This window comes from Grammomys surdaster, unplaced genomic scaffold (assembly GCF_004785775.1).
Source record: "Grammomys surdaster isolate TR1022 unplaced genomic scaffold, NIH_TR_1.0 125311, whole genome shotgun sequence".
Lineage (NCBI taxonomy): Eukaryota > Metazoa > Chordata > Mammalia > Rodentia > Muridae > Grammomys > Grammomys surdaster.
Genome location: NW_021620189.1, coordinates 1,379,397 through 1,399,384, shown reverse-complemented (window position 1 = coordinate 1,399,384; position 19,988 = coordinate 1,379,397). Strand labels below are relative to the sequence as shown.

Genomic DNA, 19,988 nt, shown 5'->3' with positions numbered 1-19,988 from the left:
GCACTGAAAAGATGAATCTTCTCACATTAGTGGCCTTAAGGAACTGAAATAGAGGGAGGTGATGGCCAAAACGTAAAGCTAGAAGTGCAGTGATGAGAGACTGAAGCAGAGTAGCGCAGAAGTGAAGCTGTGCTGGTACACAGCAATGGCTGAAGGCTTTCCTGGGGATTGGGAGGGGGAAGGGCACTCCACAGGGCTCCAGACTTACATTGGCTTTGTGGTGTCTTTGTCAGGTACTGGGCTGCTGGAGATTTTCTTGTTTTCCTGTGAGCCAAGAGATTTGAGCTTTAAGCAAAATTTTGTGTTAGGGTAGAAGGTCGGGAGTGAAAGTCCCCATGCTCTCATTGCAGGTATCCCTGTTGTGAGCTTTTCAAAATGATGACATGCTTGCAACAAGTCAGACCCTGAAGCCAAGTGTAAGCCTAAATGCTCATGGGGAAAAACTGTCAGTGAAGAAAAGTACATTTCCACGAATGGCGAATGCGCATTTTCAGTGTTTTGCAAGAAAAGTAAAACCATCATTTTCTTAAATAATAGGATGAAACCAAAATTGCATATTTTGTAAGTACCCACACATTTACATGTTTTTATCTAGATTGACAAGGAAAAAGACAAAAGACTCAAATAACTAAAATCAGATTTTTAAAAAAAACATGGGGCTTCCCTAAGAATTGTTTATGAACAAGAGGTACACAATAAAGTTTGTGTGCTATAAAATTATAAATATTGGATGAAATGAACTAATTTTTAGAAATATAAAGCATACCAAAATGAAATCATACAGAAAGTAGGCAATGTGAACCTCTCAAAGGGAAAGCTCCACATTGGATGGCTCCTATAGTTTGTTCTACCAGACAGTGAATAAAAAAATTAACACCAGTGGTGCTTTCTTAGTTCATACTTGTTCTGTAAGGCCAGCAGTACAGCTGTATCAAAGCCAGAGCATCATGCTAAAGAAAAAGAAGTCAGCAGATAGAATCCATTATGAATACTTATGTAAAAGCTAACAAAATATTAACAATCCAAATCTAGCAACATAAGCCTTAGTCAAGTGGAAAAATATTACAGAATAATTTTGCATGAAAATTACTGTAGTATATCACATTATTAAAATGAAGGAAAAGAACACACGTGATCATTTCAATTCAAGCAGCTCAACTATGACAAAATTTAACAGATTTTCATGAAAAGATCTTGCCGTACACATGGAGTAAACTTTATTAGATAATTTCACTGTGGATGAAAATGCATAAGATCATAATGGTGAAAGACTGAAATTTTCACCCTAAAATCAAAAATAAGATACCCAATTGTCATTTCTGTCTAAATGGGAAAGCAAGACATAAACTTACTTCTTCACAGATGGCATGATCCTCTGTAGAAGTCAAAGACGTGTATAAATACTCCAGTCTATTAAAACTAAAAATGAAGTCAGCAAAACTGTGGAGGACGAAATAAACAGAACCTGTACTTCTGTGTAACGATGAACAGTCTTAAAGGCAGGTTTAAAAAAGCAAATCCATTCAGATTATCATCTAACAAGATAAAAATTTAGTTCTTTAAATGAGGTTTAAAACTTACGTTTAACAAAGTATAAATGTGGATGGTGGTGGTGACTGTACTTGCATTTGAATTCAGGTACCTGCAAAGGCCAGAGGCATTGAATCCCCTAGAGCTGGAGTTATAGGTGGTTATGGGCTGCCCAATGTGGGTTCTGTAAGAACAATATGAACTCTTAACTGGTGAACCGTCTCTCCAGCCCCAAAGGTAATATCCCAGGCTGTCCTGAATTGTTGTGAGATCCTTCTATCTTCTTTATATCCTACTGGTATGATTCACTATAACTCATGTTTGCTTGTTAACAACATCTTTCCTCGAGGTGGCCAAGACTGACTTAAAACTTTCAATCTTCCTGCCCCAGCTTCCTGATTGGTGGGGCTATAAACATGTTGTACTATACAGGCATAAGGATCATTTTAGTCATAGAGTTGAAGACTATTTTAGACACCAAAATCTATGAAATGTTGTTAAAAGCATTGAAGAAGATGTAAACAAAAAAGACACCTTGTGTCTTGGATAGAAATATATATATTTAAGAGGATAGTCCCCAGACATTTCCACATTCAGCTTAACCCAATCAAAACACAATAGTATCTGTATGATTGGAAACTTCTATTCTAATTACCCATGAAATCCCAAATGAAGGCAAATGTCTCTAATAACCTTTCAAAAAGAAGAAAGATGGAGGCCTAACAGTTTGTAGTTTTAAAATTTGCTACAAAACTATGTTAGTCAAAACAAACCACTTTTCATAAGGGCAAACATACATACTGTACAGTAAAATAAAATGGATAACCCAGGAATAAATCTTGACATGTTTAAATTAATTTTAAATTCTTTTTTTATTATATTATATGTTTGGGCATTTCTCCTGCATGTTTATACATGCAGTACTTATATGCAGCATCTATGGAGACCTAATAATGATTAGATTCCCTGCCCCTGGAATTGGAGGTTCAGACAGTTTTGAGCCCCCCATGTGGGTACTGGGAATTTAGCAGTAGGTCTACTTCAAGAATAAGTGTTCTAAACTGCTGAGCCATTTCTTAAACTTTATGAATATTGACAAGGATGCCAGTAGTATTCACAAGATAGTCAGGAGTCTTCTTAACAAATAATGCTAGGAAGTACTGGAAGTCGTATGTGAAGGAGTGACTCTAGAACTACAAAAGACAACCGAATGGATCCAAATTTTAAGTTAAAATTATACCACTCTTAGAACAAAATAGGAGTGCTTACATGAGATTGGACATGGCAATGAATTTTGACTATGACATCAGAAACACAACCAAGAGGCAAACAGACAAACAAAAACCAACAAACTAACAAAAAAGCAAACAAAACAGAAATTGGATAACTGCAATGTTCGAGTAACTTCTGTGCATCCAAGAACACAGTAAGCAAAGAAAAGCAGCCCCCAAACACATACTTAAAGCAACATAGTGGGGAAATGTGCTTTCAGAGAGAATTACTCCCAAGCATCCTAATCAGATCAAGATAATAGGAGGGACTCAAAGTACTTTTCTGATTTTTTTTCTAATGGTTTTCCCTTTTTCCCCAGGGTGCTGAGATTAGGGTGGTTTTTTTTATGAATTCCTTGGTTTTGAGTCTTGGATACCAACAATCCTGACAGGGAGTTTAGGACACTATGCTGCCTATTTTGTTTTTCAACATAATGATGGTTTGGTCCTGTGTAGAGCTATGCTCTCAGATCATTTACAAATGGATAGGAGAAAGCTTTGCCTATCTCACCTGCCTGAAATGGTGCAGTGCATAAAGGCACCATCCTTGATGCATTTATGTAGAATTGGATACCTCTGTTATAGGAAAATATTCTTCTAAAGAGCAGTTATCAACTGCTAGATTACTGCAGTATAGCAAGCAACTGGAAATCCTTAATGAACTTAATATATGTGCATTGCACATTTGTCTCAGGCATGAAAATGTATGTTTGCTGGCCTTGGCTAGCTAGCCCATAGGCTGATTGTGAGTGCTCATCAGCTAGCCCACAAAGACGGTCTTTGAGAAGTGTTAGTGACATTTCAATCTTTTCCCTGTGCCCATTCTTTTGGACTAGGAGACTCACCTAGCATAGCTTTCTCATGGCAGAGGAAGAACCATAAGAGACCAGATCCTCCTGTGATCACCAAACTGTCCCATCAGACAAATCAGGTTACGAGGTTGAGTCACAGTTAAGAAATAAAAAAATGCTTCTGTAGTGAAGCTCATCTAGGCAAGGTGAGAGGAAGGCTACAACACACTCAGCTTGTTCTGATGATTTTTGAAGTAACAACCTCCTGGAGTCTCCGTAGCAAAAAGCTTTGAACATTACTGTAAATGTATTTTCATATATACTCTATAAAACACAACAACAGATTGGATAACTGAATTACTGACCCATCCCCTGTGCTGTCTACAGCTCTCTTGTAGGTACTTGCCGAAGAAGAATGTGTTCTCTGTAGTATTTGGCTTACGTGTTCAGTCTGGGTTCCTAGACCTTGAAAAATGATGGTTGACTTTGTAACAAAAACCACCAGGCTTCCAGACAGTCTGGAATGGAGACCATGAGAGTTGGCATAGGCAGCAAAAGGGACTGGAAGAGTGGTTAGCTGGAAAACATTAGCTGCTACGTGGTGCTGCTTCAGCCACAGATAGAGATGTTTTTTCAGTTCTGGAACACTTATGTTGATCCATCCCTGGTCCTATCAGTGTGACAAGGCTGGAATTGGGACCAAAGGTATGTTTTACTGTAATCTTCATTGAGGTAATATTCTCACACCCATGGTGGACAGAGGACTGGATTCTGCAGAGTTCTATTCTGCAGCAAAAGGATTCATAGCAACCCATTGATCTTTGGCAAGGAGGTCCTCTGAGCCTCTCGAACAGTGACACCATGGCTACTAAGAGGTTACAGGGCTCGTCCTGAGAGTGCTTGATTGTGGGCAGTCATCTTTCACTGTCTTATATCCACCACCTTGAATCCAAGAAGGGCCAGAATGTCTCTCTTCCACAGTTCCTACCTAGTTTGGTCCCTTAACTTTCCATGTCATGTTTTCTGTAAGTTTTTATGGATCACTTGCTATGGGAAATACTGTTCTGGTACTAACAGATTGCTGTAGGCAGGGCAAGCTTAGCTTTGACTTCACAGACTCAAACCAAAGTAGACAAAGAGTCAACCAGTCAATAGTCAGATGAATATGCCCTTTTGTAAGTGGTGCTTAATGCAATGAACGCATTGACATGAGGCAAGGTGAGGAGAGACAGCAGGACCAGAGTTCTTTAACTCTCACTGTATTTGAGAAAGCTGACAAGGATAGTGCCAGCACATAGTCAGCTAGGAACATTAAAATTAATACTCACGCTTGTCTTCCTCACTACTAAGACAACGGTAAAGAGGCATGAAAAACTAACTAGGTTGTACAAGATATGCTGCCTTCTAGAAGCTATGACTAGCTGATGTCTGAGTACAAAAACAACCCAACAAACATTAATAAAGAAGAGAGAATTATAGAAAGTGAATGAAGAAAGAGAAAAACAAAGGAGAGGAGCAAAAAAAGACATAGATTTTAAATATACATAATTTTAATATAACATATCTCTAATATATGCATTCATTACTTCTACATTAAACGCATTCATTACTTTACAGAGAGAGAGAGAGAGGACAGAGAGACAGACAGACAGACAGACGAAGACAGAAACGAAGACAGAAAACAGAAGTAGCAGACTGTTAGCCTCGTGGGCAGTAGTAGATTTATTGTCTTACTGTCCAGGACATCAGCTCTCATCGTTCCTACCCTGTGTACATATATGACTGCTTTTTGATCAGAAGCTTGCACTAAAGCAGAAAGATTCCAGTCAATTCTTTGTCTCGTTCAAAAGCAAAGAAATGAAAGCCTTAAAAAGAAAATCTGCTGAGCAGAGAACGTCACTGTCTTGTTATCTTTTCTTACGTCTGTGATATAATATATAGACTGAAGCAATATTAAAGGAAAGAAAGTTTCTCTCAGATCACAGTTTCAGGGTCTAGTCCATCAGGAAGGGATGTTACAGAATCCAGAGTCACATTGCATCTGCAGTCTGAAAACTGCATGATAGTGCTCGGCTTTCTCTTCTTTCATGGTAGGGCCCAGCCTACAAAATAGTTGAGCCCTCTTTCAGGATGGGTCTTCACACATTAAGTACCTCAAGTAAGAAAATCACTCATAGGCATGATTATAGGCCCTTCTCTCTGCTGATTCCTAATTTTATGAAGTTAGTTTTGTAAAGTTGGGTTGCTAACACCAACCACCACGCTCACACAGTGATGCTCTATTTCAGTTGGTTGGTGCCATCATTCATTAGAAATAGGAGTGTAGTACTCATACTACAGCAGGCTGGAGAAGTGGAGTATAATGGTCCTCCTCTCACAACAAAAAGAAATTGTAAGAAGAGAAGAGGGAGAAAAGAAAGAAATGGAGAGAGTGATTGAGGGATGGATATAGGGAGGGAGGCATAGAGGAAGGAGGAGGGAAAGGAGGAAGGAGAAGAGAGAAGAGATACCCATCAAGACATATATAGGAGAACAGGAGATTGCAAATATAGAGCCCATGATGTTACTGGGGATTATCAAACTCGACCAGATCCATTCAATAGGCTTGAGTTCTCAATTTTGGAGTCTGAAACTCCCTGTCTTTGTCATTTCTGCTAGAGCTCAATGGTGCAAGTTTCCCTCAGTCACTTAAGTTACTTACCTAGCCTATGAGTTAAGTGAGAGGCTCTGCTGTGCTGCACAGCCTAGCCCTCTCTTCTTGCTCCTACACCTTCCCTTGCCCCAATTGTTCTTTCTCCTACAGCCCAACAGAGCCTGATCTTTCATAGACCCTTCCCTTTTATAGCATGCAGGCTTTCTCTACAGTCATGGGGTTTTCTAAATATTTCTTCCAAAGAATGAAAAGTAGTGAACACATGTTTTGCTGGGGGCCATGCCTGGTTCTCTCTTAAAGGTAAGCCAACGACAGGGATCAGCATTGTTGCTGGATAACAACAAAATGTTTACCTATCTTACACCTAAGTCACTTTGCTGCAGTAGCTGACCTGCCTGTCTGAGTTCCTCTCAGGCCATAAGCTGCAGTCTCTGGCATTAACTCCTTATCTTAAAACAGCAAAGGATTAAGTAATGGATTAATTGCTAGAGACATTTCCCTCTTGTCCAGATACCTCTTGCTTGTCATGCTAGGGGGTAATTTGGAGGAATAAATTTTCATTGCACCAGAAGAAGAGGGTCATGTCCATGGAAGGAAAAACTTTTACACAAGCAATAATGGGTTAAACTCACATAAATTCATACAGAGTTTCATGTATACATATTCTTAAATCTTCATACATACCAGTTGGGCCCAGATTTCATACTATCTCATAATTATATACTTACACACATATACATTCATATACATTCATATACATTCATATATTCATATGTGTGTATATATTCATATATATATATATATATATATATATATATTGAGAGAGAGAGAGAGAGAGAGAGAGAGAGAGAGAGAGAGAGAGAGACCAAGTGCCAGTGCAGAAAGAAGAAAGAACTCACTCATTCTGGATCCAAAATGAGCTTAGAGAAAGAAAAAGCTTCTACCTATTATTGCTAAATGAATTTAAACCAAATCTGTTAGAAGAAAGCTTTGTTCTCTCTAGTATGACTAAGCCTGCCTTGCTATTAAGAAAAGACCTGTTCTGCCCATGGTAAGGAGAAGCTTGCCTGCTCCTTTTGCTCTTTCTAGGGCTTCTTGTTTTTTTTTCTCTTTCCCTTTGTATTCTGCCTTATAGTTTCTAAGTTATTCCACTCTGCAGTCTCCTTCTAATCTTGCTCTCTCCTCCTGCTCTGATGCAACAATGCTCTTACTCCCAATGCCTTTACTTCTAAGTTTTTCTTGTGTTCAATTCTGTCTAAAAAGTTCTCCTAAATCCTGTCTCCTCTCTTTGTCCTCAACACTTATATATCTTTCAGAATACATGATTACATGGTAAAACATTCACCAAAAGTTTACACATTAATTCAAATCATAAACTGAACAAGAATTTTACAACAGAGAATGCTTACATGCCTATCTATTAGGAGTAATTATCTGGCTAAACATTCATCATCTATCACCAGCTCTGCAGGATAATGGGCAGTTAAATACCAAAACTTTTGTGACTAACATATTAGTGAAGTTTGTATAGATAAACCAAGTCAATATTTTATCTTATTAGATAAAAATGATCATTATTATAGTAAAACGGGAAGATCTGGATAAGCCCTACATGTCAGAAACAGTTATTGGCAGGAAAAACCTACTTCTGGACTTCTTCAGGCTTCCCTATCCAGTTTTCATAAATGTCATTATGATTCGCATTGTTACAATGAGTGGAAGGCTGCTAAGCACAGTACCCTTACATGTATATGTGCATGCACAGGCACATGCCTTCAGGTTGGGGGAAACGTATTAGGAAACAGGTAGTAGAAAGTAATAATCCCAATTATAGACTCTGTACTACTGAATAGGATGGAACGTTAGGATAAATAATTGCATGACTTAGAAAAATGTATTCCGTTTTGGATTGTAGATGGAGTGCACTCCTTGCTTTCATTCTATGATGCATGCATGCACACTTCTAAATCTTACTCCAAACATCATTAACATATATACATTTTACTTGTCAATTTAGAACAGATAAAGGAAAAAAGTTAAGCATCATTTTGTTTTCTTGATAAAGCAGATCTGTAGTATATTCAAATCGTACATTCAAGGAATTTGTTACTCATTCAAAATTCTCAGTATGCCTCGAGGGAGGCTTTAGTTAGGTGGACTTTGGGAAGGGGGCTTATGTGTATGTGACTTATGTCTGTCTAGAAGCAGTTTCCCTCCTCTGTTTCTTAGCATACCTCTAATGTCATCCCTGCTATGTGTTTCAGGATCACCACGACAGCAGCATGCATGATGGACCTCAGAAGATACCCACTGGATGAGCAAAACTGCACCCTGGAAATTGAAAGCTGTGTGTATTTGAGTCTGCCTTCCTCCTTTTGTCCTTTGAATTCTAAGGGTTTTGTTGTTGTTGTTGTTGTTGTTGTTGTAAGTTAGCATGTATACCAAGGTACTTACAATGTTTTTATCATACTTATAGCTATCTTAAAATTAGACTGGGAGGCATTTCAATGGTTGAATGCTTACCTTCTACACACAAGACCCTGGGTATCATTCCTAAAACACAAAACAAAACAAAATATTAGAGGATTAACTCTTATCAATTTTCTGTGAACACAGAGAAAGACAGAGATACAAAAAGAGGAAGAGAAAGCAAGAGAGAAGCAGAAAGATTGAAAGACAGGTTTGTCTGTGTGTGTGTGTGTGTGTGTGTGTAACTCAGTATAAAAGAGTTCTTTATTCTAATCTGATTAGATGGTCTGTTTTCTGTGCTGAAATAGGAGAAAACAAATATCCTCCATCTCAAACCATTCAGTAAGAACAGAGCAAATACTGAGACGCAATTTTCTTACAATCTGCTTCATCATGCTTGAGTGGCTGGACTGCTGGGACCCTGAGCAGTTGGAGTGAAACTCATTTCCCATCAGAATCATAGCCTTACAAGCTGACCATTTCTGCATCTTGGCAATTTTCTTCAATTTGAGGAGTGTTCAGATGCCCTACTGATAATGCAGTGCTGCATACCTCTACCAGAGAGTTGAAGCTGTGTTTCTAACATCTAACAAGAAGATGTGCCTCCTGCCACCTAAACAGTGCCACCTATTGATCCTGCCTGACTCATCATACACTGCTTTATTACTAGTCTCAACAAGTATTTGTACTGAGTCTGTCACAGCCTGATTTATTATTAATCTCAACTGGTGTTGTACTGAGAAATGGGTGGTTAAGTGAAGTTGCTTTTATGGTGTCATTGGAAGTATTTGTGGTTGAAGAGGGTGTATGAAGCTTAAGCATCATGAGAGAATACACACCGGGGGCTGTAGCTGGTCATACTGTGCCCTTCTCTACTTTATGGATCAATGCCCATCTTTCTTGGTAGCTATGAATTCAGAGATCAGGAATGTAGAGTCACATCTAATGATACAGAATTAGAGCTTTTAAGGACTTTGGCAATGAAGCTTCAAAGGCTCAGAGGAAAGATTGTGATCCCTACAGTTCCAAGGATTATTCTAGGAAGTGAAATGTCTCCTATTTGGCTAGAGGCTATGGCTCTGCTGAGACTATGGACATTTTAGGAAGTGAATGCAAGCTTTTATTTAGGAAGCAGCTTCAGCTCCAACTGCCTGCACACACCTCTGGGTGTGATTGATATTGCTGTGTGACCTGACTCCAGCAGATGCTGGGCAAAAGAGATTTCTTGGGTAAGGGATGACTTATCCTGCAGAATTCCAGGCTGACAGTGTCTGAGGACAAGCAGGGAATTCCTTTCTGCTGGCTTCTGTGCACTGTGAATGGAGTGGGAAAGGGTTATCTATGTTTTCCATCCGAGTATAAATTTGTTGATCCATGAATTTATCCCTCACATACTTTGCAGGGTTCAACTCTATGCCAGCACTGATGTTTAGCTTTGATTTTGTTTTCTGTTTCTGGGATTATACCCAGGGCTTCACACGTGTGAAACAAGCACTCTACCATAGAGCTGAATTTTGACCCTATGCATGAACTATTGTAAGTACAGGGATATAGAGAACATAGAGGCAAAATGCTTTCCAGACTGGAGTATATGGTCCAGAGGGATGTGAAAAAAACAGAAAGAACAATAAGTGTTTTAAAATACAAAGAATTGTGGGTGATTGTGGGGTTGTGCAGAAGATGGGATTTCATGGAAGGCTTCTGCAGAAAGCTCTCAGTAAATCATGTGATCCAGAGAAGGATGGAGCATTTTGAACACCTGAGAATGGCTTTTGGTCTGGGCACAGGAGATGCTCTGAGCAGTAAGAGATATGCATACTTGGCCTGGTAATGGGAGAGGGAGGCACATCACATTGGGGTTTATTTTGTAAGTTCCTGAGTTCTTTGTAAGAAGTTTGAGCTTGTTTTTTTCCATTGCATAGAAAGCAACTGAGGGCTTTACATAGAGGAGTGACATAATCAGGTAAGTATTTTATTAGAGAAGGATTTGTCAGGTCAGGAAGACATGAAGAGATGCTAAATAGTAGGTGCCACACTGTGATCTATCCAGAGGACTGCAAATTGCTCTGGGGTCTTGATAAACGCTGTAGAAGCTAGGGTCCTGGGCTATGAAAGCATTGGATAAATTTGTTTTATATGTGTTCAAATACAAAATTCTATTGCATTTCAATGATATATTTTTAAATCAGATTTATGTTTTATTGGTCTAATTAAAAGGTGAATGCGATGGTCTCTGATTCCAGCACTTAGATATAGGTCACCTGGTATTGGGTCATGATATCTTACTCAAGGGAGAAATAAGAAAGCAAGGAAGAAGGGATGGAAGGAGGAGGTAGTGAGGGAGGAGAGAAAGTTGAAAGGGACAAAGGGAAGGATGGGGAAGAAGTAAAGGAAGAAGAGAGGAGGAAAATAAACAAAAATAAAAATACAAAGAGATGGAAATAAATATACAATTTGCTGTGATCTTCTGGGTGACTCCTGGGTGGTGAGAAAAGACTGTGCTTTGTTTCTCATTGATTCTCTCATTCTCAAGGAACATTGCCTGTCTTTCAGGTAAATATGAGAACTGTCCCCAGAACTAGGTGAGAGATACAGTCTTTACTGTTATCACTCTCTTCATGAAGAGGACACCTATGCCAGTGTATCTGGGCCAGGAGTTTCCCAGCAAAGGGCATTTCTAAAATGGACAGGCACCTTAAAAGAACTCTTGCCACTAGACTCTGATTGGGAGAGTTGGCCCATAGTCTCTGTAGCCATTCCTGAATCTTCATACCTGCTTTCTTCCAGCATCATAAAGATGTGTGAAAATCCTTCACTAGATGATGTCTAGGTGTCTATAATGTCACTCTAAACTCTTATTTACCACAATTCTAGTTCTCTGCCTTCCAAGACCATCTTGGTACAAAACAGACTTCTGAAGTAACACAGAGATATCTGAAAGGTTTTTTATTTACATTTCTCACAGATTTGCACATTAAATAGTTCTTTAAATCTAATAGAGTCATTACTTTTAACTAAAATAATTTCTTGGGCTTTACATTACTATTAAAGTGACAGTGTCTCCTATCCACCATGTTCCTGCTTCTCTCTCCTGGCAGATGGCTACACCACGGATGACATTGAGTTTTACTGGCGTGGCGGGGACAAGGCTGTCACTGGCGTGGAAAGGATCGAGCTCCCACAGTTCTCCATTGTGGAGCACCGTCTGGTCTCCAGGAATGTTGTCTTCGCCACAGGTGATCCTGTGTCCACTTTTAGTCCTTTTAAGATGCTTGATACACTGACAGTATGGTCTCATAGTGAAGTGTATGTTGGCTGGCTTACTGTGTTGTCAGGAATTGGCCATCACATGAACTGCTTTAGTGTGTATGTAAAAAGCATTGGTTCCTGTGACAAGGAGATAAGACCATCTGATAATGAGACACTCCTCAGTGTATCTTGTAGAAGATAAGACAGTGGATGAGAAAGTAACTGGTCCCTGTTTATATCATACATAATATTCCATCCTTAGTTAGAGAAGAGGCTGTATGGCCTTGGAGACAAAAAGAAAAGGACAGGGATGATAGGAGACGTTCTCCTAAAAGCTGCCACCTTTTTCACTTCTTGGGCACAGTTTAGCTTTGGTGATCAGGACAATAGACATCCATGCTGTTCTCCCACACCACATCATCTTTTCTGAATACTGTCTGGTTACCATGGCCTGAGCTTCACCACCATTCTTTTCCAACTACCCATAGACAGAGAAGATATCTTCTGCTCTCTGTCTGTGCCTGCTGAGATTTGATTACATTTCTGTCACATGTATTTTATGGCTGTGGTGATATCTCAGTTGTTTTTCATTCTTGGTGCATGCTCTGCATGATAATTCAGATGATAAATAGAAGTGTTTTCCAAATGATAAAGAATAGCCACATGCACATAGAGTGTTGAAAATGCTAAAGGAAAGCAGAACTGTCCATACATTTAAACAAAACCCAACAGCTATGAATCATTCTCAGGATTTGATACCATTAAGGAAACTGGCCCTTTGTTATCTGCCTAGTACCTGTGGGTGACTGCCGTCTCTTCTCTTATGTCTGGTTCGTTCACTTAACCTTCATCCTGCTTTTTTCTAGAAGGTACTCTGCCCTGTTCCTACTGTCACAGCCATCCTGGCTGGGTTACATCATTGCTGTATACCGTCACAATCCCCTTCCATGTATATCCCCAGAAGGGACTGATTCTATTCACAGCGTAATTAGCTCTCTCCCTAGCCTACTTCCTGTTTGCAATTCTAGAATTAGTCATTGAGTACCTGCACAAGGGCTCAGAATTTTTACCTGTGTCTCTCCTCTCCAACCTGGCTTTTACCAGCCAATGTTAGTAGAAACAGAAGCTTGAAATTTTAAGTCAGGTTTGTCTCCATGGAGTACTGCTGAACTGTGGTCTGTAGATCTGTGGAGACATGCTTTGTGTGGGGCATGAGAAAAATCAGGATCTGAGCCTTAGCATCAATGATATGTGTGCACAATCAAGAAAACTGCTCTGATGCATTGAAGAAAATGGCTCATTTATTATGTATAAAACTGAGGCATCATCAGTTCTTTGCCCCAAGCCTTATGTGGAAAAGATCTGCTCAAAGTATGCTGGTAGTATTTCCATAGCAGAGAGATCCTGCCCCTGTTTGCATTCGTCAACAAAGTTGCCTTTGTGACAAAAACCTGCTAACCTAAGACTCTTTTACAATACTCTCTCAGATGCCCAGGGAGGGTATAGACTGGGCAGCACATATCCTACCTTGGACTGCCACTGTTCTTTTCTTTTAAGCACCTGTGTTTTGATTTGTTATTTGAAATAGAAATCAGACTGTATTTTCTAAGTATGCATGTTGCAGGAACAGAGGGAAGTCTTCTAGCTGTGGATTGAGCCACGATGTCATCACAATGCATCACTGTCTTTCTTATAGTCTGACTTGAGTTCCACATTCACCGAATGCTTCGTGAGGCCTGATACAAGTTATAAAACCTTTCACTTCCAAAGAACTTATTCATTCAAGTTACTCTGACCCATGCAGAAAGAAATATTGTGGCCCTTGTTATCTTAAAGACATTTTAAAGCTAAATGCAATCCTAAGTTTTTGTTATCCCCTGGTGTTGTGAGTTAATGCAATTCCAATCGGTAATCTGGATTGAAAGACTTCATCACCTAAACACAGGCTGTCTAACAAGGAATAGGAAGGAACAAAATATCTGTCCACTTGAAAAGTAACTTGAGTTATACATAGTTGTTGAACCTACAGAATACACTTGGCTGGCACGTATATATTAAAATGAATTGTTTCTGCAGAAGAGATAAATATTTTACATAGAAGAGATAACTCAAAACCCAGTGACATTGTGTAATCAAGGATTAAAATACCATGTGTCAAAAAAACACATAAATCCTGCCTGTCCATGAATGGAAATTAAGGATTGGGCCATTTGTAATGCGGCATCCGCTTTAGAATTGCTATAGAGTTGTGGAATGACAACTGGGTTCATTAGTGCCAAAAACACTTCAGCTCCTAGCATGATACCAAAGTTTGGAACAGTGTGTTGATTTGTTTAGAAAAAGAAGCCAGGGTGCACAGTAGTAATTCTCAACCACAGTAACATTTTTATGTCAATTTTATGCCACTAATGTCCCTGGAACCCCATACTGTTGCAATGTATTTATTAGCTTATGTTAACATATAGAAAAAATGGAAGTCAGTGATGTTGATTGGCACCAAGTATGTTCATGAGGCCCAGGATCAATCCCTAGCACTGCAAAGTAAAAAAACAAATAAATTAGAATATTGAAGTGGTATTAATATAGGAAAATTGAACATAGCTACCATGATGGTGAAGGTTCCTCCTGCATAGCAACCATAGTCTATCTTTAACGTTTTCCGTCACTAATCTTTCTAAACTCTAAGTTACTATTTTCTGATTTTTATGTTAAGTGAGTTCTTATAAAAAAAATACATGTAATTCATTTTACAAAAGAGCTATACAAAGTATGAAGTTGGGAGAAGCAACAATCTACTAGACCATTGTGTGGCACCTATATATCTGACTCTTTTGCAGTCTTGTACCAAAGTCCAGGTGTTCTAAGTGAGTTGGGCTACCATGCAGGCTTTTAAGAACTGATACTAGGGTTGGAAGCCTCCTCTACCTAATCCAGGACCCTGGAGTGTTGTAATTCAATACCAAGAAGTCATAGAAGACAAGAAAGAAATAAACCACCTGCCACTGAGCCCTACTCTTCTATACTGCTGTGTTAGCCTGATGCTACCATATTCCTCAAGCCACTGACCAGCTCTGATACTTTTTCCATGGCCTCAGTCGCTGCCTCATGAGATCTTCAGTTTAGCACTCTAAACTTTTATCTTAGTGACTTCATTGAATTGCATTCTTCATTGCCCCTCCAATCTTTCATTCAGATTCTGGCTTCTATTTGATATTTTTTCCTTTTTCTGTCTCGCACTAATGCAGTCCATTCACAGTCTCCAGTGAGAAATTCTCCAATGACTGCCTCTACTCATCTTCCTTGTGCTTCTCCTTCAGTTCCTTATTTTTCCATTTAAAAGCTTTGAGTCACACCTGGTAAAATTTCTTGTCATCTGTCAAGTGTTAATCTCACATTTTATCAAATGTTTTATAAAGTCTCTTGAGTAAATGTCTTTGTATCTAGCCATGTATTCGAGGATCTGACAAATTAACCAAACTCCAGACAATGAGTTCTTCCAAAACTACCAGGAATAAGAAAATAGAAGGTGGACTATACTCATCAAGCACTTGTTTAAGCAACTGACTTCTTGAAAAATCCTAAGTCTACAAGCTATGTTTTTTTCTCATTCTGAATTCTAATTTTTATGAAAGTGCTCTTAAACAAATTTCTCAGGGTTTACAAACAGCAATCTTAACTCAAATCCAGAAGCCTACATTGTGGTGCTTTCTAAGAAAGGACAGAAGCATGGTAAGAAGAGATAGACCCATAAGGCCAGCGACAGACAATAAGACAAGATACTGGGTTATCTTAGTGTCACCCAGTCCTCAGTAGGTTGCAGTCTGCATGGCATCTTATGCCTGTAAAAGATACTGAAAAAAATGAGCATGTCCATGTAGTTAGTAGACGTCGGTCGAGTTCTGTGAATTTCTGTAACGAAATTCCAAGAATAAGTACAAATGAAACACGTCTAGAGTTTATGATTCTTTTGGTCAAGACCTAAAATAATATTAAAGCTTCTAAACAAATTTTAAGTGTGTTATAAGTACTTAATTTCCTGAACTTTTAAAATTTTTATTGTTTTGTTTGTTTACATTTCAAATATTGTCCCCCTTCCCAGTCTCCCCTCCACAGCCCCCAACCCCTATCCCCTTTGCTTCTAAGGGGATATGCCTCCACCCATCCACCCACTCTTGCCTCACCCCTTTAACATCCCCTATGATGGGACAAGTCTCCACAGAACAAAGCACCTCCCTTCCCATTAATGCCAGATCCTCTGCTACATATGTAGCAGGAGCCATGGATCCTCCCATGTATATATACTCTTTGGTTGGTGGTTTAGTCTCTGTTTGTCCTATGGGGTTGCAGTCTTCTTCAGCCCCTTCAGTCCTTCCCATAACTCTTCCATTGGGGTCTCTAGGCTGAGTCCACTGTTGGCTATGACTATCTGCATCTGTCTTAGTCAGGTGCTGGCAGAGCCTCTCAGAAGACAGTCATACCAGGTTCCTGTCTGCAAGTACTTATTGGCATCATCAATAGTATTGGGGTTTTGTGTCTGTAGATGAGATGGATCTCAAGGTGGGGCAGTCTCTGGATGACCTTTGCTTTAATCTGTGTTCTATTTTTTCCCCTGTATTTCCTTTAGATAAGAACAATTCTGAGTTAAAAAGTTTGAGATGGGCAGTGGATCCACCTCTCAAATGGAGGTCATGTCTCTCTACTGGAGGTGGTCTCTTCAGGTTATATCTCCCCACTGTTGGGTATTTCAGCTAATGTCATCCCCATTGGGTTCTGGGAGCCTCTGGAATCCCCAGCATCTGGGACTTTCTAGTGCCCCCCACCCACCCATTCCCCAATCCTACTGCAACATATTTCTATTCATTCTCCAGGCTCACTGGACTTCTTTCCTCTCCCTTCCCATACCTGATCCTGCCCCATTTTTCTTCCCTCTCCCTTCTCCCACATAGGTCTCTGCCTCCCTTGATTATTTGGTCCCCCTTCTAAGTGGGATTGAAGCATCCACACTTTGGGATTCTTTATTGTTAAGCTTCATATGATCTGTGAGTTGTATTGTGGGTATTCTGAGCATCTGGCCTAATATCCACTTATCAGTAAGTACATACTACGTATGTCCTTTTGTGTCTGTTAACTCACTCCGGACGATGTTTTCTGGTTCCATCTATTTGCCAGCAACATATGTGAAGTCGCTGTTTTTAATAGCTGAATAGTATCCCATTGTTTTAAAGGAACCACATTTTCTGTTTTCTGTATCCATTTTTCCACTGATGGACAACTGGGTTGTTTTCAGCTTCTGGCTATTATAAAAAAGGCTGCTATGAACATAGTGGACCATTTGCCCTTGCTGTATGTTGGAGCATCTTTTGAGTATATAAATCTGCCCAGTAGTGGTATATCTGGGTCTTCAGGTAGAACTGTTTCCAGTTTTCTCAGGAACCAGTAGACTGACATCCAATGTGGTTGTACCAGCTTGCAATCACACTAGCGATGGAGGAGTGTTTCTATTTCTCCACATCCTTGCCAGCATATGCTGTCACCTGAGTTTTGATCATAGCCATTCTGATTGGTGTAAGGTGGAGTCTCAGGGTCATTTGCCTTTGCATTTCCCTGATGACTAAGGACCTTTGAACATTTCTTTAGGTGCTTCTCAGCCATTTGAGATTCCACAGTTGAGAATTCTTTGTTTAGCTCTGTACCCCATTTTTCATTGGGTTATTTGGTTTTCTGGAGTCTGTCTTCTTGAGTTCTTTGTGTATTTTGGATAGTATCCCTCTGTTGGATGTAGGAATGTTAAAGCTCTTTTTGTCCTATTGACAGTGTACTTTGCCTTACAGAACCTTTCCAGTTTCATGAGGTCCCATTTGTCAATTGTTAATCTTAGAGCCTGAGCTCAGGAAATTTTCCCTTGTGTCAGTGAGTTTAAGGCTCATTTCTACTTTCTCTTCTATTAGATTCAGCATTTTTGATTTTATGTGGATGTCCTTGATCCACTTGGACTTGAGCTTTGTACAAGGAGATGAAAATGGATCAATTTGCTTTCTTCTCCATGCAGACATCCAGTTACCAGTACCGTTTGTTGAAAATGTTTTCCACTGTATGTTTTTTGGCTTCTTTGTCAAAGATCAAGTGACCACAGGTCGATGGGTTTATTTCTGGGCCTTTAGTTCTATGCCACTGAATGTCTGTCTATGTACCAATACCATACAGGTTTTAATCACTATCTATACAGTCCCACAACATCTAAGGAAATAGAAGCAGTTATTAAAAGTTCCTCAACCAAAAAAGCACAGGGCCAGATAGTTTTATCAGACCTTCAAAGAAGAGCTAATAACAATGCTTCTCAAGCTATTCCACAAAATAGGAACATGAGAAATACTATCTTATTTATTCTCTGAAGCCATAGTTACACTGATACCTAAACCACACAAAGACCCAACAAAGAAAGAAAACTTCAGACCAATCTCACTTATGAATATCGATGCAGAAATACTCAATAAAATTCTCACAAACCCATTCCAAAAACACATTAAAATAATCATTCATCACAATCAAGTAGGTTTCATCCCAGGGATGCAGGGATGGTTTGATATACAGAAATTCATCAATGTAATCCACTACATAAACAAAATGAAAGAAAAAAATCACATGATCATCACATCAGATGCTGAAAAAGCATTTGACAAATACCTCTTCATGTTAAAAGTCTTGAAAAGATCAGCAATTCAAGGCCCATACCTAAACATAGTAAAAAACAATATATAGCAAACCAGTAACCAACATCAAACTAAATGGAGAGAAACTTAAAGCAATCCCACTAAAATCACGACTAGACAAGACTGCACACTCTTTCCCCATTTGTTCAATATTGTACTCAAAGTTGTAGCCAGAACAATTAGACAACAAAAGGAGGTCAAAGGGATACAAATAGGAAAGGAAGAAGTCAAAGTATGACTATTTGTGGATGATATGATAGTATATATAAGCAATCCCAAAAATTGTATCAGAGAACTCTTACACCTGCTAAACAACTTCAACAAGGTGGCTGGATATAAAATTAACTGAAACAAATCAGTAGCCTTCCTTTACACAAAGAATAAATGTGTTGAGAAGGAAATTAAGGAAACAACACCCTTCACAATAATCACAAATAATATAAAATATCTTTACATAACTCTGCCAAGCAAGTGAAAGATCTATTTGACAAGAACTTCAAATCCCTGAAAAAAAATCAAAGAGGACCTCAGAAAATGAAAAGATCCCCTGTTTATGGATTGGTAGAATTAACATAGTAAAAATGACCATATTACCAAAAACAATGTTCAGACTTAATCCAATCTCTATCAAAATTCCAACTCAGTTCTACACAGAGATAGAAAGAATGATTCTCAATTTCATCTGGAATAACAAAAACAAAACAAACAAACAAAAACCAGGATAGCAAAAACAATTCTCAACAGTTAAAAACAAAACAAAAAGACAAACAAACAAACAAAAACTGAGGGAATCTCCATCCCTGACTTAAAGCTGTACTACAGAGCAATAGTAATAAAAAAACACATGGTATTAGTACAGAGATAGACAAGTGAACTTTTAACTTTTAAGCATTATCACTTAACAAGTGAATCTGAGCACTTCTCTCCAAAAATAATTAGTAAAGCAATGATTAGTACTTTTGGGTGAGCTCAGGTAAGACTGTAATAAAAGAATCTTTTCCATTATTTTACCTAGGTTCTATTTCATTACATATAGTAAGTTTAAATGTTACTGAAATATTTTAGATGTATCAACAACATTTAATGAATATTTAAATTTTTAAATGTCAAATCAAATTGATTCCAGTTCATCAAAAAGGAAGTAATAATGTAGAAAGGTTCTAGTCCAGGGGTAAAGCAGTTGTTTAGGTTAACAAGGACCCTGGAATCCATTCTCAATAATAGAGAAAATGAAAAAGAAAAAAGGGAAGGAAAAGAAATAATAGAAAGGAAAGGGAAAATGGATAAGAAAAGAGAGGAGAGGAGAAGACAAGAG

At 38.8% G+C, this 19,988-nt stretch overlaps 1 protein-coding gene across 1 annotated transcript in view; it reads left to right on the top strand.

The window, feature by feature from the left end:
* Positions 1–19,988, top strand: part of Gabrb3 (gamma-aminobutyric acid type A receptor beta3 subunit) — a 63,978-nt gene that overhangs the window by 13,772 nt on the left and 30,218 nt on the right. The window contains exons 2-3 of the mRNA XM_028785675.1: positions 8,510–8,592; positions 11,813–11,950. Of these exons, the coding sequence (XP_028641508.1) occupies positions 8,510–8,592; positions 11,813–11,950 (221 nt within the window). The remainder of the gene's footprint in view (positions 1–8,509; positions 8,593–11,812; positions 11,951–19,988) is intronic.